Source organism: Polyodon spathula, chromosome 6, assembly GCF_017654505.1.
Source record: "Polyodon spathula isolate WHYD16114869_AA chromosome 6, ASM1765450v1, whole genome shotgun sequence".
Lineage (NCBI taxonomy): Eukaryota > Metazoa > Chordata > Actinopteri > Acipenseriformes > Polyodontidae > Polyodon > Polyodon spathula.
The window spans coordinates 20,660,226-20,673,018 of record NC_054539.1 but is presented as its reverse complement, the minus strand read 5'-3'; the positions used below and the strand labels follow the sequence as shown (position 1 = coordinate 20,673,018).

The 12,793-nt window shown below is 36.0% G+C and overlaps 1 protein-coding gene across 1 annotated transcript in view; it reads right to left on the bottom strand.

Annotated features, from left to right (window-relative positions):
* Window positions 1-3,762: 3,762 nt before the first annotated feature.
* LOC121316524 (protein phosphatase 1 regulatory subunit 14C-like) overlaps window positions 3,763-12,793 on the bottom strand; it is a 30,877-nt gene continuing 21,846 nt past the window's right edge. The window contains exon 4 of the mRNA XM_041251556.1: window positions 3,763-5,153. Within this exon, the coding sequence (XP_041107490.1) occupies window positions 5,079-5,153 (75 nt within the window). The 3' untranslated portion in view covers window positions 3,763-5,078. The remainder of the gene's footprint in view (window positions 5,154-12,793) is intronic.

Here is a 12,793-nt window from a genome sequence, read left to right as displayed (position 1 = left end):
GCAATGTTTTTAGAACATGTAATCCATCAATGTACATGTGTCCTGAATTGCTACAGGCAAGCTAAAAAAAAAAATCAGTGTAATGACACTATTGCAATAAATTATACATTAATCATTTCTACGGGGATGTTTTTTTAGACAGGTTTTGTGCAGATACAGTCTTTGCATTTTCACATCAAGAGTAGTTTTCTCCCACAGAATAAATCTAACCAAGCCAAGGTGTGAATTTTTTATTTTTACAATAACCAGCATCAAGTAAAAGACATTGGATACTACATATATAACTATTTAAAAACACATACTTGTGTTTATTTGCTTTTGTAACGTTTTCTATCATTTTACAAAACTCACGGTATAGTAACGACAGCTTTACTAGGATTTTCAAACAAAATGTGTTAATAAATCAATCCGTTATGCTTTGAAATTGAGTCCAGGACGTTGTTAATGATCGCATGTCTCAACAAAAAGCTTAACTGTCACAGGCCATGTACATCACTTCCTGTCTCAGTGACTAGATAAGGGGAACGTTAATCAAAATGCATGTTAACAAGATCGAGAAAAATGAATGGAAGCATAATTTACTGTTATGGAAACTGCTAGCGTACGGTGATATGGCTCTCCCAACAGGAAAATGGAAATAAAAAATAATGGAATATCTATTTTGTGTATCATTTGTAAACTTCATTTAAATTTGTGCATTTTGTCATGCAGAATGTGCATTTATTTAGAGATACTTCACATATCCAGTGCTGATTTATTATTATGCGGCATGTGGGTAAAAATTGGACGGCACGGATTAAAACATAAATAAATAAATTAATTAAACCCCATTTACCCTCATTTGGGGGGAAATTTTGCCACAGCTTACAACTCTTAAATGCACATTTAGCATTTAGTAAGCTATAAATAAATACGTTTGAAGTACCATTTGTGTTTGAAGTTGTTAGTTGTTATACATGTATATCATGTTACGTAGCACCTTTTGGTATATTAATTAAGCTTTTAAAATTACGATACAACTCCCAAACCCACTACACAATTTGTTTATATGGAATTGTTCAGTGAATTCCTCTAATCATGCTCGCCTCCTTGATAAATAAACTCAGCATGATTAGAAGTAGCCACCGAATACTTACACTATTATAAGAACATTTTATAGGCGAACAAAATGCATGAAGGTGACAGTGCTCATTGTGCATAAAGTGTGGGGGAGTCTGACAACATTACAAATATATTTATGCAAATTCTGTGTAAATGATCTTGATCACATTCCTAGTGGATATGTGTGTCCTTGTACGTCTGTTCTTCATTCTTGTGTGGATTAGATATAGGTGTTAAAAGCCAAGAACGCATTGCAAGTCTGCAATCACCTAAGGAAACTTTATTGTAATATCTAATATACTGTTTTCTTTACCAAGATTTTATTTACTCTTAGGTTTTTATTTGTATAAATTCAAATAAAATCTACAGTAGAGGTCAGCTGTCATATAAATGTACGTATCCAGATAATGCAACCTTTTCCAAGTGCAAATTAACTGATAAACGATGGCAATTAAGACGAATTTCCTTTTATACAAATTCCCCACGCAATCAAAATAAATACTTGCAAGAAGAACTGCTCATTAAGATATTAACATTATTTTGTAAATCAGCAATTTCAGAAATCACATTAGCACAATTTAATAACGAGATAGGCATAACGACTGCTTGAAAATGCCAAAATCAATGCTGCATATCTATTTGTTCATTAATACTGGAGTTATCATTTACGACCTTGAAAATCCTGCCCCTGGTGTCTAACTTAGACACAGCAGCTAAAGTGTTACAGGACAAGTTTTCTCCTTGACAAAGGGAGGCTATTAAGTGAGTGCCCGTGATTAACCAAGAGTTAAAACAGCCTGTATTATATGCTACCAAAACTTCAAGAAACAGACAACATAGCAACAATTAATAGCACAACTCCCATTCGGAAATTAACAAAAGACTGCTATTGTACCAGATTTTTTATCTAAACGTTTGCATTTTTTTTTTCTTTGGCTACGTGGCCTGCTGTATCTACAGCCATTTACAATAACCTTGCCTTGATCTGTGCTGCTGGAGCCAAGGCAGGCTGCTAAGTCCTTTTGTTTCCAGTTGTGCAACAGCATACAGCCTTCACCCTGGTATATACAGAAGAATGTTGACTGCATAATCACAGAGAGATACTGAAATGAAATTAGCAAAAAGCTTTTTAATTGTATCCTAGATTTGTGTATTTCTATATCCTGTAATATGCTCGAGGTCCAACATAAGGCCAAATTCTAATCGAACAATGCAATTGTATGGAAAGCAACTTTTCTTTTTGTCATTAAGCATTCTCCTCATATTCACCTTGCAGTCACAGTTATGGAAGATTTTCAGACAGAGCCCTAATACAATCAGAGTCAGTAAAAAGTAGGTCACAGAATTTAAAGACATAGAAAGCAATTTGCGCCTCAGTATTTTAAATCTCATACTAAATAAATACACCCTAAGGGCACCAAAGATGCAAAGGCTTTAATGTACTACCCCACAGCAATTTACACCTTGTCCCCCAATTCCCAGGCTAGCAAATGACTGCTGTGCTTTTACTAGCTTTTCTGAAATAACAATTAGGTTACAGTTACAGTAGCAGACCTCTTCTGGCAAGACGGTAAATGAGAAGCTTTATAACTTCTAGATAGAATATTCAAAAAGCACACTATTCTTTGATGTAGGGGACTAGGAGGTAGCCAGTTCATGGGCAACCTCAATCAGCAACCAAACAGTAAAAGGTAAAACTTGGATATAAAAATTTGACACACACACACACACACACACACACACACACACACACACAACAAAGTCAATTAAGAAAGAGGCATCTTAATTTGCTGTAATTCTAGTAGTTAGAGAAATGGTTTGCTTTTGTTTAGCAACACAGCACTGGACAGGATAATGAAATAAATAAATAAAATAACCTGCATGACGTCCAAGCAGCAGGTAGGAATTCAGGTTATTATGAACTTTAACACTTGCTCCCTTGTTAGCTTCTCAAAACAGTTTTCTTAATGAAAATCATTAAACCTGTGAAGACTTTCCGCCATCAACAATTACGGAATTATTGCATACAGGGAGTTGCTAGCATCTACAAAACTTCCAACAATTTGTATTAACATTTTGTGGTAAGTAAACTCTTTAGTAAAATATAGAATTGTCAATGAAGTTCAACAAGTTCACCCAATTTATGAATGAGATAAAATGCATTTGCTGCTGTTATATAATTTATATATATATATATATAATTTTGGCAGGGGGAGGGTCAGATTCCTCCCTGCCTAAAAACATGTGAAAATACACGTTTTGTTCGATTTAATTGCTTTTGTTCAATTTGTTTGTTTAATTGTATTCATTGTGTTAATTGTTTTATTGTTAATTATCCCCTGCACCTGGCTATCATTGTAAATTATAGCAGCCAGTTTGCTCAGTGCTGTGGCTGCTGTGGAGTAAAGAGCCTGACTGGAAGTCGTAAGGTCTGCGTAAAACCTACGTTTGGTTTTATATAAATTTGTACTAGTGTTTTGTTGTCGTGTTATATGTCAAGTAAACAGCTTAGCTGTCCTGCATGTTAATCAGGGATCTGCACACGTTTAGTTAGTGCTCAATGAGAGCTAGGTGTTTGTTTGTTTCTGTTTGTTTGATTTACTTTTTAATAAAAGTGTGCGAAAGTGCTTTTAAAAATCAAGTTTTTATTTCTGGGTCACATTCTTAATGGGGCACGAACCTGATCTACGACCAATCTGTTCACAATATATATACACAATATGTACAACTATTATTGGATTTATAAAAAGATGGAGGCCAACAAATTGGCTACTTTGTTTTATAAACCAAAACTCCTGCTGGAGGAGTGTTGCAGTACATTAAAACATTACCTCCACAAAACATACAACTTGCGTTCTCTTGCTTTTATTGTCATCAAAAACAACTAGTATATACCATAAAATTACATTAAAAAAAAAAAAAAGAAAGCTTGCAGTTGTACAGAACAAACATTTACAAATTTCCTTGAGAATTCAACAAGACTTTAGTGTCAAAACATCCTAGATAGAAAAAGTCATGTCAAATTCCCTTTCATTTCACATGCCGGCTCAAAATTTGATACCACCACCCCTCCATCGCAAAAAAAAAAAATCCCTAATTTGGGCAGGTGTTCAGCTTTCCTGCTTTTAACAGTATGAAAGCCTGTCATACATTCCCTTGAAGAATGAGAATTACAAGTGGGTTTGGCAAAATTGAATTAAATAATAATACAAAAAAAATCTATACCCATAACTTTTTGCACCAGAACATGTCTGACAAGAATTGGTTTAAAAATAAAAAACAACAACATTTAAGCCCTTGACAGTTGGTGTCAAAACAGTATTTTAAGAGCCAAACATTTTCACAGTTAAGACACAGGCTCTTCCATGCTAAACTTGCCACATTTGGCTACACTGCTAAAAACTGCTGAACTGACAACTAATACAGTAAGGCCGTATGGAGGATGGTGAGCTATCAATTACATTTACACCACTTCGTCTCCAAGGACATGGTCTTAATCTTGTGCTTCTGTTTTATCATATTACACATTTAGATTGGTTTCAAGAAAGACAGAAATTGCTGCTGGGAACAAAGAATGTTAATACTGGAGTAAGTTAAAATGCAACACCTACTTGCAGCATCTACAAGGAGGACTACTAGCACCCCTAGCTTTGTTTTTTCTAACATATACATAGTAATATTTTGCTGTAACCAAACACAAATAAAAATACCAACAAAAAAAACAAGGCCAAGAGAACCAAGGTTGTTGAATATGCTTTCTCTTCATCCTGTAAATGTAATCTGCAGGATAACTGCACAAATTCTTTATCCAAAAGTATTAGCTTTAAAAAAATAAATAAATAAATAGCGTTCTAGACTTGGTTCCTTGGCAAAACGAACTTTTAAAAACTTAAAAATAATACAGACTGGGTTTTTTTTATATTATATATAACATCAAGGATCTTATGTCGGTGTCGATGAATTGATGTTTCAGTCCATTATAAACCTTTTTTCTGAGGAGCACTTAGTTTTCTCATCCCTCTTATCCGTGACAACAGCTCTTTGACGAATTCCTGGGAAACACAAGAGAATAAAATCAGTAAACTTTAACATGGAGGTGTTTTGATGAACAGTAAATGGATTCTATTTAGTTTTTTTGATGAGGGAAGGTAGAAGAACTCCATCGGTTCTCCTCAGTATTTGATCCCAGTGGGACACAAAATCAAAGGGTTCTTTCAAGGGCTGAACTAGCATGCAAATTACAACACTGGTACCAACAGAATATATTAGTTAAAATCCATGTTCAATGCCAGATATGACCTACTTACAGCAACCATAGGTTTATGAGTATAGGGTGTACAGTATCAAAGCAACCAAAGGGAATCACACTCAGATTAATGATTATCCTACCTAAGGGGTTACAAAACGGCCATCAGTTTGGCTTGTTTGGTTCCAAGGTCCTACAGGACTACCACATGGAAAAGGATCTCAAGCAAACCCTGAACTCTACAATGGCAATAAAGTCTGAACTCGCCTCAAGGTACATGTGTAGTCTCAGTTTCAACATTGCAGAGATGGAGGACAGACACAAAGATTGCAAACCTAGCCCTGCACTTTATAATGAATGAATTCCACGACAGTCGAAACAAAAATACCTCTGTCTCTTTATGGTAATGTTTGTTTGTCTTTTTTAAATACAATTTCTCAGTAACAGCAGCCTAAAAACAAGCAAAAATTATCTACAGCTATGGCCACAAGTTTTGCATCACCGTATAGAATGAACAAATTTTGCTTCATAAAGTGGCACAAAACCTGCTGAATAATGTTACATTAACATATTGAATTGCATACCATTTTGTCAGTTTTTCATTAAGTATATGGACAAATTCAAATTTCAAAATGTTTTAAATCCAACATGAAATACTGCATTACTAGTATGGCTTCCGGTAGACATTTGCAATATAAAATGTAGTCGTTTCCTTGATTACATGATGTTAAATAAGAAAACCTAAAACTATGTTAATATTTTGTTTTCTAAATTAATGTCTCAATCTTAAATTCTAGGCAATGCAAAACTTTAGGCCATAGCTGTACAATTAAACTATACAATGACATCTGTGTGTTGGTTGGTGTATTTGGATAATGTGCGATGGTGTTGTTGTGTGGTTAAATGTGGTCTGCAAAGATTGTGTAGCAGCTCGTCTCTGCCAGACAGTTCATGAGAATGCGTGGTCAACAGTTGGTGATTAGTGACAAATTGACTATCGACCATGCAAATCCAAATCTCTCGTGTAGAATGTGACCATCTCCAGGTTGACTATTTTATTGCTAATCCAGAGATGGCCACATGTATAAAAACCCTCAGCTTTTGGTGATCGGGGAGGGGGTTCAAGAAGGAGGAATGAGAGTGGGTGTTCGAGAGAAAACAAAAGTCAAATTAAAGTAAAAATAATCATTGCTGGAAGGACCAGCATGGTACTTGGTTTTAGTGGCGGTATTTGTGCTCGTGATTGTTTTGTTAAACCTTTTTATTTTTGCTCTGTAGTTTTGCTTTGCTTTTTGTTCAGACCTTTAATTAAAATAAAAAAAAAAACGTGCACCAGCACATCCACCCATAGTGCCTGCCTCTGTGTCCACTTCCTGGTCTGGGGGCCTCGCTACTCTGCCATCCAATCACAGTTCTACATACTTGCACTACATTTTTAAGGCTACAACTTCGTCACGGATGCCAGGGAAATCATACATTTGAATAAAGTCTGTGAAATCTTGGAAATTTATGAAAATTTTGATTAGGCGCTTCCTTTATTTCTATAAAATGCAGTATGTCATGCACTGAAAATACAAATCTGCGAGTATCTGTAAATTGGTTGTGTAGCACACAGCAGCATTTACGTGTCACTGTGTAGGCCAGCGAATTAGATGTGTATCTGAACGAGCAGGCATGTAAAATGAGTGGAGTGCAAACTTGTGAGGTGAAGAAAATGGCGACAGAAATGCAAACAAAGTGGCAAATATCACTGCTATGCAGAGACGTAAAAAATACCTAAAAAGGTGACATTTCATGAAAGTGAGGGCATGGTGTTTTGTACAGCATGTAAATGTTCCTGTGGATTATAAATGAAAAGCAAGCTGTGACAAACATTGAAAGCGTATTACATAAAGCGTAATCTGCATTAGGAAAGACAGTAATACAAGAAACGTTGAACAAGCTGTTATCTGTAAAGACAGAACAAATGCATCGGAGAACAGAAGTTTAACAACTTAGAGGCTTGCTTTACAACATGTGGTTTCAGAATCGTGGAAATTAATTGTGTAGTCTAAAGTCACATTTAAACTAGTAAGTAGTCAAAAGCAATACTCTTTAGCTCTTGTGTATGTTGATGTAGCTAAAACTACATTTGGTGACCTTTCTGTGAATTCTTTGTTGCATCTCACCTGTGAAATGTACAAAAATTACTGTGCCTTAATCAATCACCAGTAAATTAAATACCTGGTCAATTTTTTTTTTTTTTATTTAAAATACATTTTTAAACCATTAGGAACATTATGATAAGGGTTCATTGACTTTCTGGTGAGAAAGTCATAAAACATGATTCCATTCGTGTGGCTGTTTCTTAATTGCAGGTGATACAAAACTTTTGGCCAAAGCTGTACTTAAGTAAATCTTCTGTATTCTTAATAAAATTAAATAAAAATAATAAATAAAATAAAATGTGTTTATAGTTCCCTTGCTCAGTAGTTGCTGCTTCCACCCCCTAGATCAGGTGTCTCCAAACCTGGAACTGGCAAGATAATAGGTCTTCTGGTTTTTGTTTCAAATGAGCTCTTAGCTAATTAATTGCAACAATTATTGGCTTAGTCAGTCAAGATTAACAGGTGTTCCAGATCTTTAGCCATTGATCACAGACACCTATAAAACCTGAAGATTTGGGGCTCTCCAGGACCAAGGTTGGAGACCCCTGCCCTAGGCTTTAAAAATGGTTCAACACATTAGGTCATGGAAGCTTAGGGACATGATTTTTTTTTTGTAAATGTGAAATATTGGTTTCCAAAAGTAGTAGTGTTCCACATGTACACATCTGACATTCTGAAGGAAATTCTATTCATAAAAGAAGTTGGGATTTGCAAGGAACAGCACGAGTTTGGAGGTACAGTTCTCCAGTCTGAACCTCTGCACAACGCGATCTAGTCTAGCACATCAATACGTCTCATGACAAAGGCCCTGTTGGACCTTACTTCTCAATCATAAATTCCCTTGGACCTTTTGCTGCCTTCTTTGCTCAAAGTTTTATAGTAAGTATTCAGTAAAGTGCCAACAATTCCTTTATATTGGTGTGCACATGTAGTTTTACAGTGAATATGTACATTGCTGTGGGTAAAGTTGTTCCTTGTACTAAAAATAAAAGGCAATAACAGTGTCACTGTAAACATCACAAACACAGTTAAACTGCCAACTCTCTTCAACATCTGGGGGAGATTTATCAAACTACAACGTTTGCATTTACCAGAATGAGAATGCGATGTAGTGCAGTTATTGGTTTAAAAAGTGGTACTGCAGAAGTCACTGTAAACCTGTCGCCAAGCCTTTGTACCCTTCACACAGAAGAGATCAGCCACTGTATCTGTCACGATTGTCTATTTTGAACTTGCAGCCCTGCTTAAGTTGAGAACTAGAGCACTGGAGCACTGTGGGATCAAAAGCTGACCAGCATCACAAACAGAAAAACAACAAAACAACTTTGCCCTGATGCAATACTGATGATGGCCAATTTACCCAACACTGCATTTTTGTTTTTCTCCAGTCATTTTTCTAGCTACTGCTTGCAGTTTATTAAATTGACCATTGAGATGCCAGGAACCAATTAGTACAGGAAGCCTGATAACATGCAAACTCAAGCTATGCAGCAAAATTGCTCTGCGTATTCTTTATGCATTCATTTTAACATCATGCATAACTGATATTATTACAATGTGCAAATTCTCTTCATGGTATTAGAGTTGTGTTTTTTGTGATGGCTTATGACTGCAGTAATACAGATAGAAACATTCGATGCAGGGCAGCCCGCACTCATCTCAGTCACTTCAGACTTCACAAGCCTCTCTGACAGCTTACTCTCTCTGGCCATCACAAACCTTTTGGAGCAGCAGCTGTCTCTTGGTGATCTCTTTCCCTTTGTTTTACCACTGCTTATACACTCCGATGACCAATGTCTCAGAGCAGCCTACCATCTGTCCTTGCTACAGCGGGACTTGCTCAATGTGACCCATTATGCCTCGTTCTTTTAGACCCAAATCCCCAATTTAAGAAGGCAGGTTAACTAATGTTCATGTGCAAGAAATGCTGTCCAGACACTTCAACTTACTTCAACACTGTGTCTATGCCAACAGTTGTTGCAAGTATCAAACATAAATATTTTGTTAAATGAATAACTAGCTTCAGTTTTTTTTTGTGCAGTTTGTTTAAAACTAAGCTGATTTTTATTGATCAATTTTTTTTTTTTTGTGGAATTTCATATAAAAATACAGGGTTTTACTATTTTATTTGACAGACACTTTTACAATACCCAAAAGTGATGACACTTAGACCCATGTGGGTCGACTCACAATAACATCTATAAAACATACCCACTCCCTGTGGCTTTTCTATGGCTAAAACCACCTTCTTATATTACGATCCCCATTTACACAATAACTTAGGAACTCTTAGCACCAGAACTCTGTCTGCATGTATTAAGGAATAACCATGACAGGGTGAACAGTAAGATGTGCCTGGAGCGAGTTATTAAAATGGCTCAATGTTTATTTTAGAAAAATAAAATACTATAGTTTTATTGAATATTTCCATCCGCCACTGCAAAATAGTTTCTATACTTTATCTTAGAAGCTACAAAAAAAAAACATTACTGCCAAGTAAATAACTGTTCTTATTACTACTGGAGGATTGTACACACTTGCGAGATTTAAAACGAGATTACAATTAGAAACAGAGGATTGTTCTTCCTTGCGAGATTTAAAGCTATATTCCAGTTTGATAGGGAGTATTTACATGCTAGTGGAATTTAAAACAGAATTGTAAATGGTAGCAAAAGGCAAAAAAATGCCTAAAACCCCCAGAAGAATATACTTGTGACCATAATGATTTTGTTGTGGAAGACAGTAAAGGAAAGAAGGTACAACTGAAGTGTACAAGTACTGTCGAGTTACTATACATATTGTGATAGAAACAAAAACACCCAAGCATTTTGGAAAGTAACTGAAAACAATAATTATATATAGTATATAAAAAGTGAAAGCCACAAAAAAAAGTGATTTACGTAACTCAAATAATTAAAAATAAGCACCGAAAAACTTTATAAAAATGTTAACACACCAATGTCTGCAATTACCGTAATGCATTTCACTTTTCATACCACATTCTTGAAAAGATTAGCCAGACGGATGTCCCTTCATGAAGATCCAGTGCAACCAATCTGCACCTTGTGGCCTGAAGTCCATAACATTTAGCACTGCATGGTTATGTGATCTAGTTCAGCCAATCTCTGCATTTAATTATTGGCCATTTTGTAACTATGTTTAAGGGCACAGTCACTGCTAGTTTGTGGTAAAAAGGACCAGGATGAAGAGAAACTTATTTGTGTCCATGGCCCTTTCAGTGTTTCAGCAATTGTGAAAATCCATAGACAAACGCATACAAGCAAGTTATTGCACTCATTTTGCAAAAAAAAGTGCTTCCATAAAAACAATGATCTTGCAGCACTGCTGGTAACAAGACTGTATCCACCATCCAGGTCAGTACAATGTATACACTACTCCATACACAATGCAAAGTAATATCTTAATATGAGCCAGCCTGCAGTCATCCAAAGCTTTTATTGTGAACAACTCTGTACCAGAAAAGGTACTGTGATGATTGACATAAAAAGTGCATGATAGGACATTACTTCAATTCAGCAAATAAGAAAAGTAACATGCTTGGTTTAGAGAGCTATGCTGGTTTGATTGCATGCACAGTATGTCAATTTGTCAAGTACAAATGGGCTTTGATACAATTAAAAGTATCAGGACATAAACTTTCAATGCAAAATTCAGCCTGGTTTTAAAATGGGCAACTGGCACATTTAGGTTTACAAAGGCTACTGAATATTGCAATTTGTCTGAAGCAGTCTATGAAAAGTGCTTGGGGAAAAACCGAAGGAAGGTTATCAATAGGGTTTTGAAACTCATCACCATAAATCCAGCTTCATGTAATAAAACTAAAACTAGAAATGGCTTTGTTGTACTGGATCTTCATGAAGTGGCTAAATACCAATATCAACATAAGACATGTACTTGCCCATCAGCTAAAGAGCTTCCCTTTAGTACAATAGTAAGACGTTTATTTTTGAACCATGAGGTTACAGGCCCACACCCAGCCCTATTCCATTCAATTAAATGGGCTGAGTTGCCAAGCTATTACAGTGGTGCCCTATTGGAAAGAATCCTGGCTCTTGTGGTTGAAACAGATATATTAATGTTGTTTTTTTTTTTTTCACGATAAGCTAGGTGGAAGCGGACTTTTGTTCACGCCTGAAAACAAGCTCTGATTCAGCAGGGGGAGAATGTAATGGATTTCCTCCTAGCGGCTCAATACCAACATCATCAGAACACATAATTGCTACTCAATTAAACAGCCAGCTCTGTAGTCAAGACGTTCATCTTTGAACTGTGAGGTCCAACCCTCGCCACTCCATTCAGTTCGATGGGCGGAAACGCCAAGCCATTACACGTGTTAATACTTTGTGGGAATAGGGGAGAAAGGGTTAAAGGATTGAAGTGTTGGAAGATAACAAATATTTAAAAAGGTAGAATGCTAGGAACAAAAACAAGTACTAGAATAAAGATTAGGGAAAAAAAGGTGCTAAAGTAACCTTTTTTGTTAGATATGTAATATTACTGTTCTATGCACGTTGTGTAATTTTAAATGTCTATGATCACTCTGCAAAGCAACTCCACCTTTATAAATGAATAATCCACCATCACAAGCAACAGGACACAAATGTGAGTACTGCTGTAGCAGTACTCTATTACCATCTGAAGACTGGTATTAAGGTCAGTGTGAGTTAATTAACTAAGCCGCTCGTACTATAGTTAACTTCTAATGCCCTATGGTAACCTACTATTTTGATGTGAATGTAGGTGAAGATCTGGGGCAAGTACACATTGCGGTGCTTTATTTAAACTGAGTGTTATGGTAACAATTACAGTACGTTGTCAAGTAATGGTTTCAGACTATTGGATGGTGTAGCAGATTTCCTGGATCTTGACCCCTACCCTGAAAGGAACTAAGACTCATTGCAAGACTGAAAACTACTGCAAGCCCCAAGATTAACACTGCACACATGTTAAATATGGTATATAGACACCCAGATACTCTACTTTGTATTGAATTGGGTAATGCCATGGTTCAAGAGACAGTCTAGGTCCAGAACAATATTCATAAGTCACTGTATGACAGATAAATGTAAATGTTACCTTACAGTCAATGTACCTTCTCAGTTACTAGAAAAGCCATGCTTTGGTTTGTTCCAATGGCACAAGAAACACTTTGATCATACAATTCCTTACTGGTAATAAATCCCAGTGGAAAAATGCATAGGTCACCTAGAAATAATTGGTGAGCTGTATTAAAGAGCAAATTGATCCGCGAACATAATACATTATTATGTATGCCAAT